Source organism: Lathamus discolor, chromosome 3 (assembly GCF_037157495.1).
Source record: "Lathamus discolor isolate bLatDis1 chromosome 3, bLatDis1.hap1, whole genome shotgun sequence".
NCBI classification, from domain to species: domain Eukaryota; kingdom Metazoa; phylum Chordata; class Aves; order Psittaciformes; family Psittacidae; genus Lathamus; species Lathamus discolor.
Window position 1 is genome coordinate 128,852,238 of NC_088886.1, and position 22,272 is coordinate 128,874,509.

The following is a 22,272-nucleotide window of genomic DNA, read 5'->3' on the forward strand; positions in this document are numbered from 1 at the left end:
GCCCGGCCAAGGAATGTGACATATCAGAGGCAGCTGCCACTTGGAAGAGGGGGCAGAGGGAGCGCAGCTCGCCGAGGGCCGCGCAGGACGGGACGGGACGGGTGCGGAGTGGGGACGCCAGGGCCCCAGTGCTGGGACGGCTCAGCGAGCAGCTGGCACCCGCGGGACTCGCACCCAGGCCGGTGGAGGAGCAGGTGCCGAGGGGCCGGGCGAGCTGGGGGTCGCAGCGGAGCATGGGGTGTGGGTGCCGCACTGCACCGGGCGCTTGGTGAGCGGCGGCTCAGCCACCAGCAACCCGAGCCCCCACCTAAAAATAGCCCCTCGCTTGCCCACGGCGTTGCGACCTTCGGGGCTGCAGCCGGTGGGGGGGTGGCAGTGAACCGGACGGCACCTGCACCGGGGGGCTCCCTGTGACCAGGCACCCCTGGCACGCACCCAGCACCCCTGGGTTGCAGGCAGGGCAAGAAGAGGGGCACGGTGCTGCCGGCTCGGGGCAGCAGGGGTGGCGGGTGAGGGCAGAGGAGCTGCAGACCATGCACCGAGCGCAGGGACGTGGTGGCACCAGTAGGGCCAGCGGGGACCCTCGGGTGGCCCCGCCGAGCCCCGGCATCCCCCCGAAGCGCGCCAAGGTCACGGCAGAGGCGGGGGCAGCTGAGGAGGGCCCGGCTCGCCTGGCGGCACCGTATTTTGTGCGGAAGCTGAAGAACGCAGCGATTGGCACTGGCTGCGACATCCGGCTGCGGGTGGTGGTGGTGGGCAACCCCCGGCCCAGCCTCCGCTGGTATCGGAACGAGGAGATTTTGGCCCCATGCGAGGAGGAGTATGGAAGCCTTTGGATCCGGGACAGCAAGAAGGAGGATGCCGGCGTGTACACCTGCATTGCCAAGAATGAGCGGGGAGAGGCCATGACCAGCGCTGTGCTCGCCATCATTGACATGGAAGGTAAGGGCAGCATGGCTGCTGGCATGGCTGCGCTGGCACAGCCACGGGCTTGGATTTGCTGAAGGTGGCAGCGGTGCTTTGCAAGCTCCCACTACAGTGCATGGCCATGGGCAGCCAGGGCTGGGTTTTGCTGTGCCAGCCCTGCTGCAGGCTGGTGTGCCCAGTGCCGGCAGCACCAGAGTGTCTCTCTGGCCTGCAGCAAGCATGTGGCTGCAGTACCCGCTGCCAGGCCAGGCAGGGTGCCAAGGCTGGGCATGGAGGTGTTGGGAGCATGTGATGCCAAGCCTGCTCAGGGCAGGAGGAGAGAGAGAGAGATGAGGGTGCATGGCACCGGAGCTGCAACCCTCTGCAGCCACCAACATGGTCCCTTGGACACCATGGTGCCCCTGCACAAGCTACCCCATGCACCAGCTGCGTGTGAGCCGAGCTGCCCATGGCATCCCATCGCAGTGTACTGGGCTCTGGGGCTGCACTGGGAGAGCTGGGACCCTCCGGCATGGGGCCGGGGGAGGAGCCTGGCACTGCAGGAGGCGGGGCCTGATGGTTGGAAGGGGGTGGAAGCCGATGGCAGCCCCTCTGCTCTCCCCCCGGGGTGCAGCATCCCTCACGCTCCTCTGGCACACAGGGGGTGCATGGAACTGCTGTGGGCCCTTACGTGGGTGCGTCTCATCCTACATGGGGGCCAGGCAAACTTGGGGCTGGGTCCCCTCTGCTCCAGGATGGATGCCACCTCCCTTGGGTTTTACAGACCTGGGTGCCAGGAAGCATATGGTACTGTCTGGTGGCACCCCTTTGACATACTGAGCTGACTGCATGGGAGTAGTGAGGGCAGGGAGCAAGGGAGGTGGTGCTGAGGCCTGAGGCCCTGGGGAAGGAGCTGCACCCAGGCCTTTGCAGCACAGGAGGAGATGCTGGACCTGGTGGAGGGGACTGGGTGGCTATGGGGAAGCAGAAGGAGCCTTTGCAGTGCTGAAGGGGAGCAATGGAGGAAGAGGAGGAGCTGCTGTGTGTGAGCAGGGAGGCTGGAGGAGCCATCCTGTGAAGGATGGAGGAAGATGCATGCACTGCCCATGGGCCCGGCGGGGGGACGGGAAGCAGAGATGTGTATGACGGGTCCTGCCCTGCAGTGGATCTGTGAGGGTCACTGTGCGTCGCACCTCCGGGGACAGTGATGCTGTGCGGCTGGACACGCGGCGCTGTGTGTGTGGAGTGGGAGACCAGCACTGTCCCACGGGGCAGGAGCAGGCTGTGCTGAGGGCAGCACAAGGGGCAGTCACGCTGTTCCCTCACTCCCGTGTGCAGCTGCACCTCTCCACGGCACCACCTGATTTCCCCAGGTGCCCGTTCCTATCGTGCTGACGCACTTGTCCCTGCTCCCAATTCCCAGCCGTCAGCCCTCACTGCCACCTTTCTGGGGCAGCTGAGGGAGGGATGGAGCAGCCAGGATTGCCTAATCACGGGTGAATGTCACCCTGCCCTGGGCGCTCCTCCCGACAGCGGGCACTTGGCTGTGGGTGCATTGCCGTCGAGCAAACGGCCACCCAAAATGACAGCTCCAGGGCAGAGGTGCCTCTGGAGCCACGCTGGTTCCAGGTGCACCTGGCTGGCAAGGAGCGTGGCAGCCCATGGTGTGGCTTTGCCCTTGCCCTGAGGCAAAGCAGTCTCTGTGACGTGCCACAGCGGTGCCCAGGGAGCACCATGTCCTGCTAGGTGCTGGAGAAGGACGCTGCTGTGGAGGCAATGGGATGTGGTGGGGGTCCAGCTGTATCACCAGGCCCCGCTGCAGGGTGCTGGCACTCAGCATGTTGATCCCCAGAGGCCGTTTTCTCCATGCTGGCAGCCAAGCAATGGGACAGGTCATTGTGTGAAATGGAGGAGCTGTGCCACCGCTCTGCACCCGCCTGCCCTGACACCCCACCAGGGTGTGTGCCATGGCTCACTGGCCTCCAGCATGGAGGCCCCTGCTGCTTGGAGGCTCCTCACACTCCCTGCCAAGACCCAGCTCTCTGGAGACTGTGGACGTCCCACTGGTGGCTGTGCCATCCCTGTGCTGAGCAGGGATGCCCCATCCTTGTTCCCTGGGGGGCCTGTGACCCGGGTCATCACCCAGTTATAGAGCAAGGGGGAGGTGTGCGAGGTCCCCAAGTCTTTACCTAGGGCTCGGGGTCCATATCTAAAGGTATTGGGATGCCCTTGCTCAGTTCGCCTCTACCGTGTTGCAGTTCCTGGTGGGCACAGAGCCCTCCTCTCCCCAGCGTGCAAGCCAGGCTGCAGCTCATCACAGGGCCAGCATCAGCTCTCCCCAAGGTGGCTCAGGTCACTGCTAGTGGGCTGGGGGCCTCTCTGCTGCCCAGCTCCGTGCTCAGCCCCAGCAGCTCCTCCTGTACCAGCTCAGCATTCCCCCTTGCTTGCACAAGCCCGATTTAGCTCCTCTAATCCCTTGCCCTGAATCTGTCGCTCCACCCCACTAATGATTTTCTCCTGCTCTTCTCCCAGGTGCCCTGAGTGCGTCAGTGCCTGTGTGGGGATCAGGGAGCGCATGCGTGGGGCTGCCGGGTGCAGGGGCTGCCAGGGGCACACTGTCCGTGCCGTGTACCACCGCACTGTCTGTGCCTGCTGCGGCTTCTCCCTCATGCCCCAGCTCCATGGGTGCAGGTGGGATGCATTTGCCCTTCTCACACCAGCACCAGGCTGGTCTGGGGGCTTCCCAGGTCCATCCAAGGACCCTCTGGACCCTTTCAGCCAGCCCTGGTCTCCATTGCAGCCCCGCTGCCCCCAGGCTCGCTAAAGCCTTTATCACCTCTCAGCTGCATCTCCTGACTTTTTCCTGTAAACTGGATTAAATCACCTCTTAAGAACCTGAGCTAACCTCCTTTTAGGGCCCAGCCCTCCCTCGCTGTGCCAGTGCTGCCTGATCCCTGCAGGGGCTGCCTCTTGTTTCAAGGTTGGATGTGTCCGTCTTGGGCTCCCAGTACAGGGTCTTGCTCTGCTTGCCTCCACCTGCACTCAGCAATCAAACCGCCTTGGAACCTTTCCTCTGCCCAGGGAACAGCCTGCACCCGCCGGGATTTGGGGGCAGGGAAGGGGCAGGAGCTGCCTGTGTGCAGAGGCCTTGCATGGACCCTTCCCATCCAGCCCAGAGTTACACTGGGGCATGAATTCGCAGTGGGTGGTGCATGGCGATGGCAATAGCAGCCTGGCGGAGATGGCTGCACTGACAGTGTCCCTGGTGCCTAAGCACCTCTCGCCATTTATCTCAGTACCTAATTTTAGTTCCTTACTTTGCAGCAACGTGCCCATGTTTATTGCCAGCTACCCCTTCCCTCTGGAGCTCCTCCCAGCCCTCCTCAGGGACTGAACAGGACCTAACGCCTCCTTTTGCCATCTCCTCCCTCCTGTGGCACTCTTGGGGCTGCCTCAGTTTCCCCTTGCTGTCCCTGAAGCTCTAGGGCACAGCAGCATCTCGGAGGAGCCCAGGATGCAGCAAGGCTGCAGCCCAGGATGCTGTGCCCCGCTGAGGGGTGTGCACCATGACAGTGTGGGGGCTGCCTCTGGGGAGCTGCTTGGCCGGTGCCACCCCAGGTGCTGGTCTTGACTGGCACAGGGACAGGTCCCCGTGGGCAGGGTGCTGGTGCGGTGGCCACATGTGCCGGGTCCCCACTGCAGGGTGCTGAGGACCAGGAGGGCTGCTCCCCTCAAGCGGAGCGGTGGGTGCAGCTGTCCAGTCAGTCACCTCCACCCCTGCCCTCCTGCCTGCTGCCGGCCGGTTATTTTTGCTGAGGAATGTGCCGTCCCCTCGGATTCTGGCGGGCTGCAGGGCTTGTGTTACAGGCGAGAGGCCGAGACCTGGGCCTGTGGTCGGGTAAATATAGCACTGCCGCTCAGGGCTGCGTGGTGGGTGACGGCCTCTTCCTCCTCCCAGCCCTCGCTGTGCCCCTCTGACCAGGTTGCTGGCTTGTGCTGGCACAGTGGCACTGGGAAGGGGCTACTGGGTTCTAAACTGCCCTGCCTCTGTGCACAGCCGTTCAGCCTGAGACAGCGGGGATGCTGGGAGCGGGGCTGGCAGAGCAGGGACAGAATGCCTGCTGCCATCCCGCTCTGTGCCCCGGCACTCAGCGCCAAGGTCACATTGCTGTCCTGTGTCCTGTGTCGTCTGCCTGCAGCAGGCACCGTGCACTCGGGCATCTTTCTAGTGGCAGCAAGGGGAGGTGATGCTGGGGAGGGCACCTGGTGTATCCCCAGCCCTCAGGAGAGGGGTCACAGCAGAGCATCGCTCTTCCCCAGGGCCAGAAAGCTGCTGTGATGCTGCTCTGCCCCATGAGGAGGGCCATCCACTGCAGTTATTTCTCCCTGGAGAGAGGCCTGGGGATTGTCCTCATCTCCCCAGGCTCCAATCACATCCCCACCTCCAGCAGTTCCAGGAGGCACAGACACATGAAAGATTCATGCCCAGACCTCCTCCTACCCGAGATGACTGCATGCACCCGCTGCCATCAATTATTCAAGCACTGAGACAAGGGGGCTGATGCAGCGGTGCAGGGGCAGGATGCAGGCAGAGCTGCTGCGGGGCCCAGCAAGGCATGGGGAGCCATGGCTCTCCAAGCAGTGTCATTAATGCTGTGTTTTCAGCGAGAGTGTTCTATATGCTCTGCTTGGGGCTGGTGTGAGTCCTGCGGGAGAAGCTGGAGCTGGGTGACAATGTGGCTGCTTGCTCCAGCTCTGCCACTGGTCCATGCCTCCGTTGTGCTGGCCCCTGTCACCTGCCCTGCGTCCCCATCCTGCAGAGGAGCAGGGCACTGCCAGAGCTGCCCCCAGCCTCAGGCAGGGCAGAGGGGCTGCCCTGGTGACCAGGCTGCTGTCACCTCCCACCAACACCTTCTGCTGGGACTCCAGCTTTGCCCTTGCAGAGGGATCAGCGGGTGCTGCTGTCTCTGGAAAGGACTTTTGGGTCCCGCAGCAGGCACAGCCCCTTGGAGATGACCCAGCTTCTCCCAGGGCTGCAGCACCTCTGGGGCAGCCCAGAGCCGCCCCTCGACTCTTGCTGGGGATGGTTGAGTAGCAGAACCACAGTGGCAGGGAAGGGCTGTGTGCCCAGCTAGTGGGAGCTGTGGCTGTTGGGGCAGCAGATGTGGCAGCCAGAGGATACCCAGATGTCCGTGTTTCGGCAGGATGCATGTGGGATGGGCATGACAGCCTTGGGGCTGTCCCTGCAGGTGCTGTGGTAGCAGCATCCTTGCCCCAGCAGCACTGTGTGGATCCCAAGCATTGGGCTCCTTCCCAGCATCCCTGACCAGGCTTTTATTCCATTTGAGTGGTGCCCAGGTCTGTGCCAGGATCACAGGCATGCACAGCCTGGGTGACAGCACCTGGCAGGGAGACGATGGGTGCAGGGACCCTGGCAAACCTGAGCCCCACAGCCCACCTCTGAGTACCCTCAGGGGTACCCATCTCTGTCCTCACTCAGGGCTGGGAAGCCTCTGGCTCTGACAGGAGATTCCTTTAGTGCCAGCTCTGGCATTTGTGTGACTCGCCTGACGTACGGGGTCTCCACGGAAACCCCACAGCATCACTCGGATTGTAGGACTGTCAGAAATGTTGTATAAACAGCTCCTTTTGTACTGGGTAATTTGCAAGTTATTATGGAGCCACAAAAAGCCTCACGTTGGGAGTCATGGGAGGGAGGAGAAGTGAAGAAAAGCTGCTGGAGCTGCCAAGCATCATGGGGAGCATGATGTGTGCAGCCCTGCATGGAGTGGCTGGCTCCCCAGGGGATAGGTGAACAGCATGGGGACAAGCACTGGGTGGGAGGGCCTCGAGCTGCATCCCTATGGATGCTCTGCAGTGGGAAGGGGCAATGGAACCAGATGGGGCTGGGACCTTGGCTCTCCAGGGGCCTGGGAAGGGTCCTGATGTGTGCTGTGGGGCTCCATGGCTTGGTGGGTTAGTGATGCAGGGCACTGAGAGCTGTGGGGCACCAAGAGCTATGGCGGGCATGGCAGGCAGGAAAGGCCTCGATGAGGCTGTGGGGCTGGGACTGCCCCTCCAGTTTATTTACATCACCCAGAGAACAGGGACAAGCTTGTGGGGCTGGGGATGCTTGGCTGGGAAAGGCATGCTCAGGTTCTGCCAATGCCCCAGGAGCACTAAGAGGTCTTAATGGTCCCAACCAGCATCACCAGGGACCCACACCCTGGGAGCCCCATTGCAGTTCAGTCCTGGACACTCAGTCCTGCCCTGAGCTGTGCTATGGGGTCATCACCCCAGCGTGGGGGGAGGTCTTGTGTGTGTCATGCAACACAGACAGGGACAATGGCCTATCCTTCTCAGGTCAAGCTTGCATCCCCACCAGCCAAAAGCAGTGATGAGCAGTCCAACCCTGCCATCCCATGCGGGTCAGGTGCAAGGTCTGCCCTAGGCCACTGGGTGCCTGCGGCTGGAGGCTGCGTGGTTTGCGAAGGGGTCATGCCATGGTGTGGGCAGTGCTGGGCCAGGGGCATTGGGTGAAGGACTGCACCCATATTATCTCCCATTCGCATGCCCATGGGCCAGTGGTGCTGGGGCCTACACCCATGTTTTGGCAAAGGGAGCTTTCTGCGTTGCCAGTGGCTGAAGGATGTGGGCTGCTGAGCAGAGGCTGGAAGCGTGCTGGTGAGCCTGGATCATGGCTGGGCAGTGCCATGGCACACTGTGGCTATGTGCCAGGTTGTGGCAGCTGTGCCAGTAGAGCTGCCCGGCTCGGGGGCACTTTAGGGACAGCGTGTGGAGGGCAGTTGTGTGCAGTGATGGCGTGGTGTGTTGTGTTAGTCTTGTCCCCATTGCATGTGTGTGGGACCCGCGGCGGTGGCTGCGCCCTGTGGTGCTGAGTACGGCAGAGAAGAGCAGCCCCCACTCCGGGTGGTGTGGCAGGACCGACCGATGCCAGGATACAGTGGCACAGCCGCATTGCTGGGCAGGGGGCTCGGACCTCTGGGTGCCCTGCAGCCAAAGCCAGCTGGGGGCAGGACGTGTGCCCACCCCAGCCGTGTCCCCCTACAGCGGCTGCCCTCGCCCCCCGGTACCGGTGCCCTGCCCGTCCCACGCCGCTGCCACTGCCTACCAGGGCTGGCGGGGAGGCGGAGGCGGAGGCAGGCGGGGGAAGGATGGAGGGAGGAGCACTCCAGTGATGCTTCATGCTCACAGCTCCAGCCCTCCCGAGAGCCCAACCTGGCGAGCCCCTTTCTCTCCCTCCGCCGTCCCCGGCTGCTGGCGGTGGAGGATGCTCGGAGCATCGCTTGCCCCCGCGGCGTGCTGACAGCGGGGACCCCGCCGGGAGCGGGCTGGCTTCCTGCCGGGCCTGAGCCGGTGCGACCGGGCCACCGGGGCTCTGCAGAAGCATGAAGAAGATCTGGGTGAAGAAGCGTTTCCAGGTAAGAGCTCTGGGCTGCCGCGCCGGGAGGAGGGGGGAGTGCTGGGAGCGGGAGTGCATCGGGATGGGGATGGGGGTGTCCCTCCGGCCCTGCCGCTGCCGCCTGAGGCTCCCCAGGGCTTTGCCCATCACCGGCATCATCCCCGCTTGCAGAGCTGCCTGCCTGTCCTCGCCAGTCCGGGCAAGAGGGGCAGAGAGCAGGTGCTCAGCACCGCCTGAACCAGCACCGGGCTGGGACCCCCGTCGGGGGCTCCCCCTCACGCCACCCTCTCCCCTCTCTGCTCTCCGGAGCCAGGGCAGCAAATGGAGGCCTCTTCATGGCTCCCTCCAGCCATGGATCCCGGCTGCCGGTGGTCACGGATCTGGAGACGAGGCTTTGCATGCGTCATCCCCTCCGCGTCAGGAGTATGCCTGGCACAGGCGAGGCTCCTCCGCGGCCCCGCTGCATGCTCCCTGCCGAGCAAGGCACAAGGACGTCACTTGGCCTCGGCGGGGGTGAGGATGGGAGGCATCCTTCCAGGAAACACCCCCGGGGCCCACAAGCTCACCCCACTGCTCCCCACAGCATGGGCACACAGCATCCCCGCTGTCACCCTGCCTGGTGGCACAGCAGGGGCCCAGGAGGGGCTGTTACCTGCAGCCCCTTCCCACGGTTCAGGATGTGCCGGGGGGCACAGGTTCACAGGGATGCGGATGCTGGGGGTTCCCTATGGAGCAGGGTGGATTGCACTTCCTGGCTACCCCATGAGCCCTTGGAGGCAGCAAGCCTGCATGGTGGGGAAGGGTCCTGCATTGCTGGCTCTGCACAGGGGGTAACAGGGCACCCACAGTGACTGTTCCTCTGCATGAGGCAACCCACCCGTTGCACACACCCCCCCCCCCAACATCACTCTGTCCCTGCTCCCTGTCTGCTTGCCTTACACCAATGGCACCAGTGCTGGGCTCCACATGCCAGGCAGTGGCAGGCTGCCCATGATCCCAGGAGCCCCTTCTCCCCCTGACTCCCCTTGGCTCCATGGCCATAGAGAAGGATGCCCCATTCCGGGGCCAGGTCAGGACCCACAGCCCAGGCAGGATGAATCTGTGCGTGGTGCAGAGGAAGGAGGCAGCAGCTGGTCTCACCCGGCTGCCCTGTGGGCAGGGGTGAAGCTGGGTGCTGTTGTCCCCATCCCATCGTTTCTCCCCACCTCAGGCTGAGTGGGCACAGAGTGGGTTCCTGGGGCTCCCTCGTCCCTTTTCCCAGGGTGCAAATGAAATCCCAGACAGGGATTCACACTCCCCATTCTTCTGCTGACCCCTTTGCCCAGACCCCAGCCCTGAGCTGCTCCCGCCCCATTTTGACCTCCTGGCTCAGGGGTGACCCTGCGTCACCCAGCACTTGCTCCCTGACAAGCTGTGGGTGGGTGCTGTGCCTGAGGTGGGTGCAGGCTGTGGGGTGCCCTGATCCCACAGGAACGTGTTACAGAGTGCGGGGATTGGGGCTCAGCCACCCCTCAGCTCTGTGCAGTGGAGCCCAGCCCAGGCCCAGTGGGTGCAGTCACCATATTGGACGGAGAGCTGATGGCGCCAGTCCCTGGGGAAGCCACGAGAGCACCCGATAATGGCATTCAATTGCATTTTCATTTTTTAATGGGGGAATTATCCGCCGATGGTGCAGTTAATCACTCATCTAGCTTTCCCTGGCCTGGAAGATGGGCTGCAAGCCAGAACCAGCACAGTCAGCCGAGGAGGGGAGGTGAAGCCTGGCTCAGCCTGAATACAAATGTGTCTCGTGTAGCCACTGCCCTCTGGCCAGCACTGCATGCAGGCAGGGGGCTGGTGGGAGCTCCCAAATGCTGCCCATGATCAGGGGCTGTCGCTGCAGTGGCAGGAGCTTTTGGGCATGAAAATGAGCCTGCTGCCCTTCCAAGGGCAACTGACTGCTGGCCGTGCTTGGCAGGCTGTTACTTGGTGCTGCCTGTCTGTGACCCTACTTGGTTGCTGGGGGGAGGCAGGAGGGGTGGAAGAGCAAAGGAATTCAAGAAAGCTGGATGTCCAAGCCTGGGCTCCATGCTGGGGAGACAGGGCATGGGGTGTCAGTGTCCTGGGGAGACCCTGTCACCCAGACTGTCTGGGAAGGATGCTCAGTCCTGGCAGCACAACCCTGCCTGTCTGCACGCCGCATCCGCACTCCTGCCTGCCTTGGAGATCACACCACCCCTCTGCTTTCATCGGTGCACACCGGGCCTGGCAGCCAGGTTGCCTTCAGCCGGTCCCTCCCTTGGCAAGTGGGTGCTGGGCCCCAGGCTGCATCGCAGAGGGCAGCCAAGCTGGCAGGGAGCTCCGTGTGCCTCTGCCCCGGGCTCTGCTCAGGTCCTGCCTGCCCAGACGGCGCGGGCAAGCGTGGCCCCACATTGCCAGCCCCGCACAGGCGGGCCAGTCCCATGCACTTGTGCCAGGCATCCTCTCCTGCAGCTGGCACGGCCTCTGCCGGGGATGGGGATGCTGTCCCCATGCTGGGCCGGTGCCCAAGGCAGCGTCTGGGCCAGTGCCTGGAAGACACTTCGCTGGCCCTGTCCCCGCGCTGGCGCGGGAGGTGACTTCGAAGGGGCTGCAGAGCATTTGGGCACCCACCCAAGCAAAGACCTTGCTGCAGGCGGTGCGGGGGTAGCTGAGCTGCCCAGGGCTGCTGCTTCCTGGGCCCTGGCTGCCAGCACAGGCCTGGAGTGCACAGTGTCACTCCCCGGCACGGGCAGTGGCGCAGGGCCAGGGTGCGCAGCACCGCTACCGAAGGGAGAGTGTGCATGTGTGTGTGTGTGTGCACAGGTGTGTGTGTGCACGGCTGCACGTGTCCACCTACACCCATCCATGTCTGCGTGCACGGGGGTGTGCGCCTGTGGGTACCAGTGGGTGTGCAGCCGGGGGATGTGTGTGTGCGTGCGAGCGGTACCACGTGTGCTCTGCCTGTGTGTGAGCGACTGTGGGTGTAAGCGGTGCCGCATGTGCGGTGATGGGGTGTGTGTGTGAGCAGCGCCTGGTGCTGTGCCCTGGGTAACCCTCTCTTCTCTTTTCCTTTGCAGAAGACGGGCCACTCGCGGCGCTTTGGGCGCTTCACGCATGGTGCGTTGAGTTACCCCCTGCCACCCGGAACAGGGTCCAGCCCCGCTGCCGTGCTGCGGGGGGACAGCAAGCAGAGGCTGGGCAGGGCTGGGCTGCATTTTGCCAGCCCCAAAATGGGGTCTTGGTCAGCCGGGGCCCTGGGTGTGCCTCACGAGGCTGGGCTGCTCCTGGTCCTGCAGCTCTGGTTGCTCCGGGGCTGCGAGGCTGTCATAGCTCGGCTGGGGCTGATGCTGTCTGTGGCAGTGCACAGTACAGCCAGCAGTGTGCCGGGCTGCAGAGGGGTGCCTTGGGGTGGGGGTCACCAGCGTGCCCCCTCACCCACAATAGCAGTGCAATGGAGGGGGAGTGTTGATGAGGCAGGGGACAAGTCCCTCACTACAGGGTCTATTGCAGCACCTTGCGAGGGCTCCCTCCAGCAGTGGCAGGGGGGGAAGTCTGGCCCTCCCTGCCTGCACAGCGTTGACTTTCCTGGGACAGGACATTAGGGTGGCTGCATCCTGCCTGTGGGGAAGATCTCACAGATGCCTTGCCCTGAGCATCCCTGCTTTATTAGACAGGGCATTCCCCATTCTGTGGGAAAGGGCCATATCATGCAACTCTTGCCACCAGTGGGGTAGAGAATGCATGTTTAAGTGCCAGATGGCACATATCTGTGTGCCCCAGCACCCCCAGGAGCACCCAGCTGGGGCATAGGCTGGGTGGTCCAGCCTCAGGCTGTGGTGCTCTGCAGAGCATGGGGATGTGTGGGTGCTGCAGTGGCTACAGTCCAGCCCATGGTGCAGCTTTGGGACAGGAGGTGGCTGTCCTGCCTGGCAGGATGTGGCCATGGCACGTGGAGGGGATAGTGCCAGACACTGCACAGGCAGGATGGTGTGTGTCAAGGGGGGTCAGTGTGCAGCACGGGAGCGGTGTGCAGTGAATATGGGTGCAGAATGGAGACGTGGTGAGGAAGTTGGGGGTGCCAGACCTGTTTCAGCACCCTCTGGGCACCAGGCCCCTGCCATGGGGCCGGCCAGGGCATAGGGTGCTAATGGCCAGTCCTGGCCCCGTCCTGGACCAGAAGCCCAGCACAGGGTGTCATACGTTCTGAGCTGGCATGGTCCACCCAGGAGCTGCCCTGGCAGGTGCCTGCCCCATGGAAGCGTGGGGAGATGCTGGGGACAGGGTCCCTCCCTGCTGCCCTCGCATCTCCGCAGGCCGGGCCGATAACCTGGTGTTGATGTCTCTCTCTCTCTTGCTGCCCCTATGGAAGCGAAGTTTTCCGCTCCTGCAGGAAACAAAGCTACGGTAGGAAGATCCCTGCCCAATGCCAGCCCCATCTGCAGAGCAGGCCCCTTGCCTCAGCCTGCCTCCCTGCCCCATCACCGCCATCGTCCCCCTGCCCTGCCTCCCCATCCCCACTCTGCTTCCACCAACAACATTCCCACGGCCAGCATCATCTCCCTTCCTCCCATCACCTAGCACTGCTCCTGCCCGCTTTGCCTGCCTTTGCCCTGCTGGACTTCCCCACCCTGGGTCCTGCCTTTCCCTGCTGGCAGCTCATCCCTGCAGGTCGCAGTTGTGCCAGCTGCCGCAGCGCTACCTCCTCCGGGAGTTGCCTGGGCACTGCTCTGCTGCCGCTGGAGCCGGTGGGTCTGCAAGGGGCAGCGCCAGCCTGGCCTTCTGTCCCTGTGTCCCCTCACCCACTAATGTCCTGTCCCCCCCCACCCCGTTTCCCCCAGACTCGGAGACAGGCGAGGATGATCCCAGTGACCCCCAGGTGACACAGCGCAGTGAGCTCCAGGATGAGACGGCCTTCAGCACCCCCACGGGTGAGCAGGAGCACCCGGCTGGCACTGAGCCCTGGCACCAGCTGCAGTGCATAGCCCCCAGCCACGGCTCTGCTGCCCCAGCTCTCTGGGTCTCCAGGAACGGGGGGAGCTGTGACCAACCCATGCAAAGGGGAGAAGGCCTGGGGCAGCAGGGTGCCGGTTGGGACACCCTAGGGCACTCTGTGGTGGCTCAGTCCTCCCTGAGCAGGGTGCTGGGCTCATCCCCATGGGCATCCAGTGTTAGCTCAGCTCTGTCCTTCCAGGTGGGTCTGACACCCTCGTGGACGCCTCCATGAACACAACTCCGACCTCTGTACTGGCCCTGTCACAGGCAGAGGAGCGCTCGAGCTGGTCGGGCAGCCAGCAGACGGTGCTAGAGAAGGAGACGGAAGCCAGCCTCTCCGCACGGGGACCCTACCTCCGCCCCACTGCCTGGCCACAGCCGCAGGGAACCCCAAGGCAAGCAAACGCGCCGGCCCCGTGCAGCGCCGAGGTCCGGCACCTGGGCGTGGAGCCACTGGTGCGGGCATCACGGGCTAATCTGGTGGGCACGAGCTGGGGGTCAGAGGATAGCCTTTCGGTGGCCAGCGACCCCTACGGCAGCGCCTTCAGCCTGTACCGAGGACGGGCGCTCTCGCTCCACGTGTAAGTAGCGCGGGGAAGCGTGCGGAGGGGACATCATGCTGGGGCCATCTCCTTCCAGCCTCCTCAGCCATCTCCTCCCCTCTGCCTGGGCTTTCTTTGCCTTCACCATGCCTGAATGAGGAATGCGGGCTCTGAGCAGTAGGCAGCCTGTTCCTGGTGAGGACGTGAGACCAACCAGGGAGGGAGGGTAATGGCATGGGGCTTGCATGGGGGGCAGATGATGTGGAGCGGAGTCCCTTTCTGCTGTGGCCAGGTTGGGGCTGGGGATAACCCCTGTGCTGCTGTGTGAGCTGCAGCATCCCACCCACAGGCTGTGCAGTTGGTGTCGCCCCATCCCGCCCAGCCTTGGGCCCTCTGTGCAGTGCAGGGCAAGGGGACCTGGGGATGCACGGCAGCCTGGGACACCCACTGGCGCCTGCCACCCACAGTCCCCAGCGCCGAGGGGAGGCAGCAGGGGCCAGTGACTTGCTGCTCCCCCATGACCTGCTGATGTGCTCAGAGCCCTTGTCCCTCCCTGCCACCTTCAGTCCCCATTCCTGCAGGCCCTCCTTCGACCTCCATCCTGTCCCTTTTTTTTGTTTGAGGCTGCTTGTTCCACCAGAACCTCATCTCCACCTTATGATTTCTGCACTGTGATTGCCAAGCCTACCTGGGGGCAGCGGGTGGGGGGGGATGCAGCTACAGCAGCATGTGCACAGAGGGGGATTCTAGCCTCGGAGACCCCCTCCACGTTGCAGAAGAGCTGGCCTGTGCCACACTGTCTCAGCACTCCAGGACACCCCGGCAAACTGGGGCACCCTCCCACCCCTGGGTCCTGTCTGCCTGGCAGCCCTGGGGAGAGGACTTGCTGGGTATCCCAGCATCACCCGCTTCTCCTGCATGGGTACCCCTGGGTAAGGGGGTGTCACAGCAGCCCAAGACCCTCACTCAACCCAGCCAACTGGTGGTCTTGGAGTGGCCAGGTGTCCTCCCTGGGGCTGCTCAAGGCTTCCCGGTCCTGGGGCTGCCTTGCCATGCCCCACTGGGCACCAAGCTGTGGGCTGGGAGATGGGCTGCATTCAGGTGGTGAGGTGGGCTCTGAACCACGCTCCTCTTGTGTCTCCCCTTGCAGCAGCATCCCCCAGGGGGGCTACCGAAGAGATGACCCCTACAGCGGCTCTGTCTCTCCAAAGCCCGGTGCTGAGGCCCCAAGGTCCCCCGCTGCTCTGCCACTGACCACCAAGCCACCCATCGTTCGCTCACCATCTCCCCGCGGTGGTCTGTGCCTGCCATCATCCGCTGGTGCCACGTCCCAGCCTGCTGCCCGTGGCCCTGGCGTCCCTTCCTCCACACCCGTCACCCCCCGCAAGAAGTCCTTGGTGCCGGCTGAGTACCAGGACACTGTCCCTGAGGAGTACGAAGAGAAGATCAAGAAGCCCAAGTCCTCAGGGTACTCGCAGGGCAGCACACAAGAGTCCCGTCCCCAGACACCCATGAGCGACGCCTCTGGACGCATCTCCATCCGGGCATCCCCCAAGCTGGTGCGCGCCGGCTCCAAGATCTTCGAGAGGCTGCAGTACTTTGAGGAGCGGCAGAGGAGCCTGGAGAGGTCGGACAGCCCCTGCCCCATGCCCTTGCGCAAGACACGTTCCTTCGACCAGCCAGGCACCAGCTCGCGCCGTCCCAGCACGCTGGGTGGCTCGCGGGAGGACGTGCGCGAAGGCGGCCGCTGGGAGCCGGGCAGCACGGCGGCATGCCGGCGTTTGGCCTTCCGGCAGAAAGCCGCATCCTTTGACGAGCGCGGCAAGTTCGCCAGCCGCGTCTACGCCATTGAGCACAAGTTTGCGGAGGAGCTGACCCGCATCAAGCGGACGGTCTCCAAGCAGCAGCTGCGGCGCTCCCAAGAGCTGTGCAAAGCCGGGCTGCCCCCAGCACCCTCACCCCCAGCGGCCAGTGAGCCTGCTGCCCCCTGCGCACCCCGCACCCCCTCCTCACAGGGCGCCGGTGGGCGCAAGGCACTGCCAACAAAGACCTCGCCATCGGAGAGCACACACGTCATCCAACACTTGGCACTTTCCAGTGTGGCACTGGTGGGACCTGATGGGGAGCCAGAGATGGGAGGGCAGCGTGGGAGGAAAGGCCCAGCGCGGGGCGGTGCAGTGACCGGTCAGCCTGCTGAGGTGGAGGATGCAGGCACCAGGAAGGGTCTGCAGCAAGAAGTCACTGGGGAAGTGAAGAAGAAGGAGCAGTGGCTGTTAGCACAAGCCACCCCACGGGGACGGGCACCGCTGTCACAGGCGGGTCCCCCTGAAGGCAGCCTATGCCTAGACGGGAGCCCTGCCAGTGGAGCCCGTACCCCTGGGGCAGTGAGTGAAGCCCTGGCTGCCCGGCTGGCTGTGCCCCACGGACTGTACCGGCGGCCAGAGGCACCCATGGAGGTGCGGTTCCTGCCCTGGGCGAAGCCGGGGATGGAACAGGAGGCTCGCCTGGAGAGGAGCTGGACAGGGCAGCACGGCACGGGCAGGGAGGTGGAGAGAAGGCAGACGAAAGTGTCGGAGAAGAAAGAGAGTGGCCGGATGGCTCAAGAAAGCAGGAGCACACGGAGCAAGGGGAAGGGGCGCCGAGCCAGGCCCACCTCTCCAGAGCTAGGTAGGGGCATGGTTTTAAGCCCTCCTTTGGGCACAGAGCTGGCCTGGCTAGCCCCTGAGCAGGGTGGCGGGCCCTCAGCCTGCCCCAGGGAGGTGTGGGGAGCCCAGGCTGTGCCAGAGTGCACAGCAGTGGGGCAGGCGGGCATGGCTCTGGAGGTTGGGGATGTTGGCATCAAACAGCACCATAAGCAGACCACCCTGGGTACCACTTTGCTGGGCCTTGAGGTCATGATGCTTGCTGATGTCTCTGTCCCTCCTGTCTGGCATAGGAAGCATGCAGGGTGCTGACCTCTGGCACCCAGCCCTGGGCTCGTCTGGCCACCCCAGGGCACAGGGCACCCATTGTAGCTTGTCCTGGCTGGACTGTGCTTGGTACTTCAGGCAGGCGTGCAGCCTAAGTGTCCCCAGGGGATGCTGCAGTGGCTTGGCTGAGGGAGAGGAGCTCTGCCCATCCCAGCACGCAGGGGTGAGACCAGACTGCACGCGGGCTGGAGCGGTGCCAGGCCCACGTGCATGAGGCTCCTGGCACAGTCCCAGGACCTTTGCCCATGTGCTGGGGCCATGGAAGGGGAGGGAGCTGGGAGCCTGGTGCTGATATAGTGGGGCAGAACAGGCAGCACCCCGAGGAGGGTTAGGGGGAGCTTGGAGTGGGGGCTGCGGTGGGCTGTTCAACCCTCCTCCTTCCACACCCAATTGTCGCCTCATCCCTTATGCTATGCGGGCATGTAAAGCAGGCTGTACACTCCCTGCCCTGCAGTCCTCTGCTGTGTCCTGCTGCAGGCATTGTGCCATGGTGGCCCCTGATGTGGCACTTTCCTCCACTGCACGGCCAGGGACTTGCTAATGCCCCAGTGAAGGTGTGGGGCACATGGTGGCAGCAATGGGCAGAGCGTTGTGAGGCCCCTGATCTGCCTGCATGCCGCCCGTGGCAGCACAGGACCACTCACTCCATCCTGCTGACAGCTGCGGGGCCTGTTTCTCTCCCTGTGCAGAGTCCTCCGATGACTCCTATGTTTCTGCGGGTGAAGACCCCCTGGAAGCCCCCATCTTTGAGATCCCCATCCAGGACATGGCGGTGACTGTGGGGGCAGAGGTGCTACTCAAGTGCATTGTTACTGCCAACCCCCAGCCAGAAGGTGAGTGACTGCAGTGCTGGGGATGTGGGAGGTGTGAGTGTGGTGGAAGGGCTCTCTGCATGTCCACATCCCACCCTCTGAGCCATCCCCTGGGGCCACATGAGCTGTGCGAGGTGGGACACGCAGTCCCGAGCTGGGTGTTACAGGGTTGTGTCATGCTCTGCCTGGGAGCATCATTTTTGCCCTGTCTCCCCCTACGCAGGAGTGAAGTGCTTGGGCACTGCCTGCCACGGCACGGTGCGGGCAGGGTGCCTGTGGTTCTCCTGTGCTGTGCGGGGCCATTGGGAGAACCGGAGAAGGGCTCCTGAGCACTGCGTGAGCAGGATGGGTGATGCTCTGAGCTGCTGTTGGGCCAGCTCAGGCGGTTTCCCGGAGGCAGAGCCCAAATGCCCTGCTCAGGGCTAACGGGCTTCCCGCATGGCGTAGCCAGGATGTAGGCTGGGCAGCCAGAACCGGTACCGTCCGACAGAGCTGGGCAGGAGCGAAGCGGCTTTGCTTCTCTCCTCCAGCCTCCACTGGAGGGCAGGAGGGCGCCAGGAATCAGACCGGGGCCGGTCCCGCTCTCCGTCAGGGGCTGTGGGAACGCGGGGCTGCTTCCCGTGCTCGCGAGTGACCCTCTCCTGTGCCGGCAGTGTCCTGGAGGAAGGACGGGGTCCCGCTGCGGAGCACCACGACGCGGCCCATCAAGGCAGAGGGCGAGCGCCATACCCTGCTCGTCCGAAGCGCCCGGGTGGCCGACGCTGGCCTCTACACCGTCACCGCGTCCAACGAGGTGGGAGCGACCTGCTGCAGTGCCATCCTCAGCGTGCGGCCAGGTGAGTGCCGGTACCGGGAGGGCGGCCGGTGGCGGGAGGGCCGGTGGCGTGAGGGCCGGCAGTGCTGCAGGCTGGCTGCCAGCACGGCCGTTGCTGTCACTGGGAAGAAACCGGCTTCCTTACCCTACAAGGCTCTGTCTGAACCAAAGCAGCTGACGTGCTCCGGGCAAGCACAGAGAGATCCTGCCAGGGCGGGGGGAAAGTGGGTCAGGCTGTGAGCATCCCCCTGAGTAGTCCGGGCTCCCACACATCTGCGCCGTGCCCCACTAGCCATGGGGGTACCCCAGCCTGCTCTCCAACCTGCGCACTGGGAACACCCCTGCCTCCAACCTGCTACCGTGGGGATACCACTGTCCCGCAAGCTGTGAGCTGTGGGAACACCCTGCCTGCCCACCAAGCTGCTAGCCGGGGGGTAGCCTGCCTGCCCTCCACCCTGGGCCGTGGGGATACTCAGCCCGCCTCAGCCGCAAGGCGCTCCCATCCCTACAGTGTCCCTGGGGAGCGTGCAGAGGCTCAGAGCTGCCCTGGAAGGTGGAGGCACCCAAACTCCCACACGCTGTGTGGTGCAGCGGGGCTGTGCACCGGGGGGCAACAGCTGCCGGGCACGGCGCAGCGCGGGGGGCTGGGCAGGGGCCCCCAGCCCCGCGGTGGGCCCTCCCCCGGGCCGCTGGCCCAACCCCGGGGGCCGGGCGGCGCTGGGGCGGGCTCAGTGGGCCGGCAGCGCTGGAGGCGCGCCCGGCACCGCAGCACCGGCCCCGGCGGCGGCAGCGGCGGCTCGGCGGTGCGGCCCGGCCCGACCCGGCTCGGGGCGGGGCTCCGCGGTGAGTGGGGTGGGTACGGGCTGGCGGGCGGGGGGAGCCGGGATGGTGCCCCACTGCTGGCGGGGCTGGGGCTGTCCGCGGGGCCCGGCGAGCCACAGCCCTCGCCCTGCCCCGGGCAACTCGCCCGCCTGCCCCCGGGTGAGGGGGGGGTGAATGCGCTCGGTAGCCGGGCAGGCGCGGGGTCGGCAGCCCTGGCGCGGCTGTCGCGCTCTGCCAGCGCCCCTCGCCGCTCTCTGCCCCCCTCTTCGCACCCCCATCGCGGCCCCGGGTGGGCTCCCCACGCCGGCGGGCCCGGGCCTCGCGCAGCGGCGTGCGGCCGGCGGGCTGCTGGGGCAGCGCAGCTGCCAATGTCACCTTCAGCCCTCGCCGGTCGGAGCCGGGGCAGCCATCCCGGGAATCCGGGCGGCTTAAGGATGGGAGCGCGGGCTGCTGCGTAAGAGCCACTTGAGCCCTGCTGTCGCCTTGCGGGATATCGCGTCCCCTTATCGTCCCGTGGAGTGCTGCTCATGCTCACCCCCTCCCCCTGCGCGGCGCCTTCACCCCTTCGCTGCCGGCTGCTGCCGCTGTGCCGTGGGATGGGGCTCCCCGGGCAGCCCTGGGGTGCAGGGTGGCGGGGAGGGGTGCCCTGACCTGCCTGCCCAGCCCTGGCTGCTGACAGCTCCTTATCCAGGCTCTCCTGTTCTAGCCCCCGCCGTGGAGCGGCATGGGAGCTTGCCCCCGCCCCTCGGCCAGGCCAGCCCCATCACCTCGGACGAGGAGTACCTGAGCCCCCTGGAAGAGTTCCCTGAGTCCAGCACCCCCCAGCACCGATCAGCCATGAAGCTGCAGCCTAGAGCAGAGCATGGGGCTGCCCATGGCTCCCCACAGAGCACTTTCAAGGCTGCACCCACCTTTGAGGTGAGCTGACAACTGCCTGGGATCTGGCAGAGGGGGAACAGTGCCCTGTGACCACAGCCTGTGGTCCACTGCTGGGTCAGGCCCTCCTACCCCCTGATGTGGAGGGCTCCTGGCACTTGGGCAGCCTCCAATCCTACTAGCTCCCCTAGTACTCCAGGGCTGCTGTTGTGATACAGGACACACAGCTCTGGGTGCAGCAGTGGGGATGCATGGCCCTGGGTGTAGGTGAGTGCTCGCTGCTTTCTGACCCCTGCTTCCCCAGGTGTCCCTGTCGGACCAGTCAGTGCTGGAGGGGCAGGATGTCAGCATGAGTGTCCGCGTCCGTGGGGAGCCCAAGCCCATCATTTACTGGTGAGTCCCGCTGCTCGCTGGGTCACGGGCAGGGAAGGAGGGGATGGGCACAATGATCTCCCCACTTGGGGACGACCAGCTCAGACCACTGAGCAGCGTCAGGGGTGGAGGAGAGGGGTCTTTTGGGGACAGCCAGGCTGGGTGTGCAAGGCCAGATGTGACCATGCCACTCTGCCCGTGTCCCGAGCAGGCTGAGGAACCGGCAGCCAGTGAAGTACGGCCGCCGGCACCACGCAGAGGAGGCGGAGGGGGTGCGGGGCCTCTTCACACTGCACATCCTGGCTGCAGAGCACAGTGACACCGGCTTCTACACCTGCAAGGCCGTCAACGAGTATGGCACCAAGCAGTGTGAGGCTAAGCTGGAAGTCAGAGGTAAAGCTCCCCAGGAGTGTCCCTCCAGCCCTGAGGGGCCAGCTGGATCCAGTGCCCTGCATGAGCTGTGTGGGGAAGGGGCCACTGCAGACCCCTCCTTGGCAGTACTGGAGGAAGGGGATGAGCCAGCCTGCCCTTCCCTGCTTCAGCGCAGGCAGGTGCAAGAGGGGAGCAGGGAAGTGGAGCTGTGTGCCTGGGGGCTGCCTGCAGGGGCTGGCCCTGCAGCAGAAGGCAGATGTGCAGCCCCATGGCCCTGGGTCCCACCACCCAGCTGTGCCAGAGCCTCTGCCAGCCTGACCCAGAGCCCACTGCTCCCTGCAGCCTGGCTTCACTCCATGGCCCCCCATGTACCCACTGCTGGGGCTGGGTGCTGCTCCTGGCTGCACAGGGAGGGCTTTCGCCCTTGGTGGCCCTGCAGGGGACATGTCCCCCCACCCTGCTGTGCTGACAGCTCCCTCCCTGCCCCAGGCAGCCTGCAAGCTGCGTGCCAGGCACAGGGCAGCTTGGAGACATCCCCCCTTGCCTGTTCCCAGCAATAGCCCCATATATGTGGGACTGTGCTGTCCAGCCCCTTTCCCTTGCCGTCCCCTCCTCAGCCTTGCTGTGGTCTTCTTAGGACCCCAATATATACGTGCAAATGGGGAGGGGGAGATGGATTTGGGTCTGATAGCCAGGCTCTGCCTGACATCTCCTGCAGTCAGGGAAGGAGTCTGCGGGGATGAGTGATGCTACTACCTCCTTCCTCTTGCCCTTTGCTGTGTGTACCCTGCGCCCCCAGCCTTCCCTGCTGACGGCTGCTTGAGCCCATCCTGCCGTGGCCTTGGCTGCACTGCTTGTACCCTGCCAGGACGCCGCTGCCAGCCCTCGGCAAAGCGCGGCGGCACAGGGGTGGGAGCGGGAGCCAGCCCCCTGCCCCACGGCCGGCAGGAGCGGGGCCGCAGGGGCCGTGACCCGGGCCCCGGCCTCCCTGCGGGTGGCTCCGTGCCTTGGTGCGCGCTCGCACCCCTCGTGCCGGCGCTGGCTTGTGCGTGCGTGCCGGCCCCGTCGCTGCTGCACTAACCCTTCCGCTTGCTGACTGCGGTTTTTGTCTGTACGCAGGGGGAGTACGATAAGGGGGTGCATCTCTCAGAGCCGCGGCCGCGGGGCTCTTAGTTGGACACCTCTTAGGCAGTGGACCTCACCTTGTGTTATTACCTTCTGCTCCATCCGCCGCCTCGTCCTGGACGCACCGCGGGGACGCGCGGGCCCTCGACTGCGGGCAGGGGCTCACCGGATGGCCGGGGCAGGCGTAACCGAGGCGGGGTGGGGGGAGCGGCGGGGGAGCGCCAGGCACGCCCCCAGCCGGGCCAGG

The 22,272-nt window shown here is 64.9% G+C and overlaps 1 protein-coding gene across 10 annotated transcripts in view; it reads left to right on the forward strand.

Annotated features, from left to right (window-relative positions):
* Positions 1 to 515: 515 nt before the first annotated feature.
* The window catches only part of SPEG (striated muscle enriched protein kinase), a 38,153-nt gene continuing 16,396 nt past the window's right edge, over positions 516 to 22,272 (forward strand). For 4 of the 10 annotated variants that reach the window (XM_065671638.1, XM_065671644.1, XM_065671642.1 and 1 more), the window contains exons 1-8: positions 8,463 to 13,257; positions 13,521 to 13,902; positions 15,014 to 16,530; positions 17,522 to 17,665; positions 18,298 to 18,480; positions 19,987 to 20,198; positions 20,461 to 20,549; positions 20,740 to 20,921. In XM_065671638.1, the coding sequence (XP_065527710.1) occupies positions 12,753 to 13,257; positions 13,521 to 13,902; positions 15,014 to 16,530; positions 17,522 to 17,665; positions 18,298 to 18,480; positions 19,987 to 20,198; positions 20,461 to 20,549; positions 20,740 to 20,921 (3,214 nt within the window). In that variant the 5' untranslated portion in view covers positions 8,463 to 12,752. Of the gene's footprint in view, positions 943 to 8,138; positions 8,349 to 8,462; positions 13,258 to 13,520; positions 13,903 to 15,013; positions 16,531 to 17,521; positions 17,666 to 18,297; positions 18,481 to 19,986; positions 20,199 to 20,460; positions 20,550 to 20,739; positions 20,922 to 22,272 lie in introns of those variants that run through there. The other 6 variants (XM_065671641.1, XM_065671645.1, XM_065671647.1 and 3 more) reach the window with 5 other exon arrangements.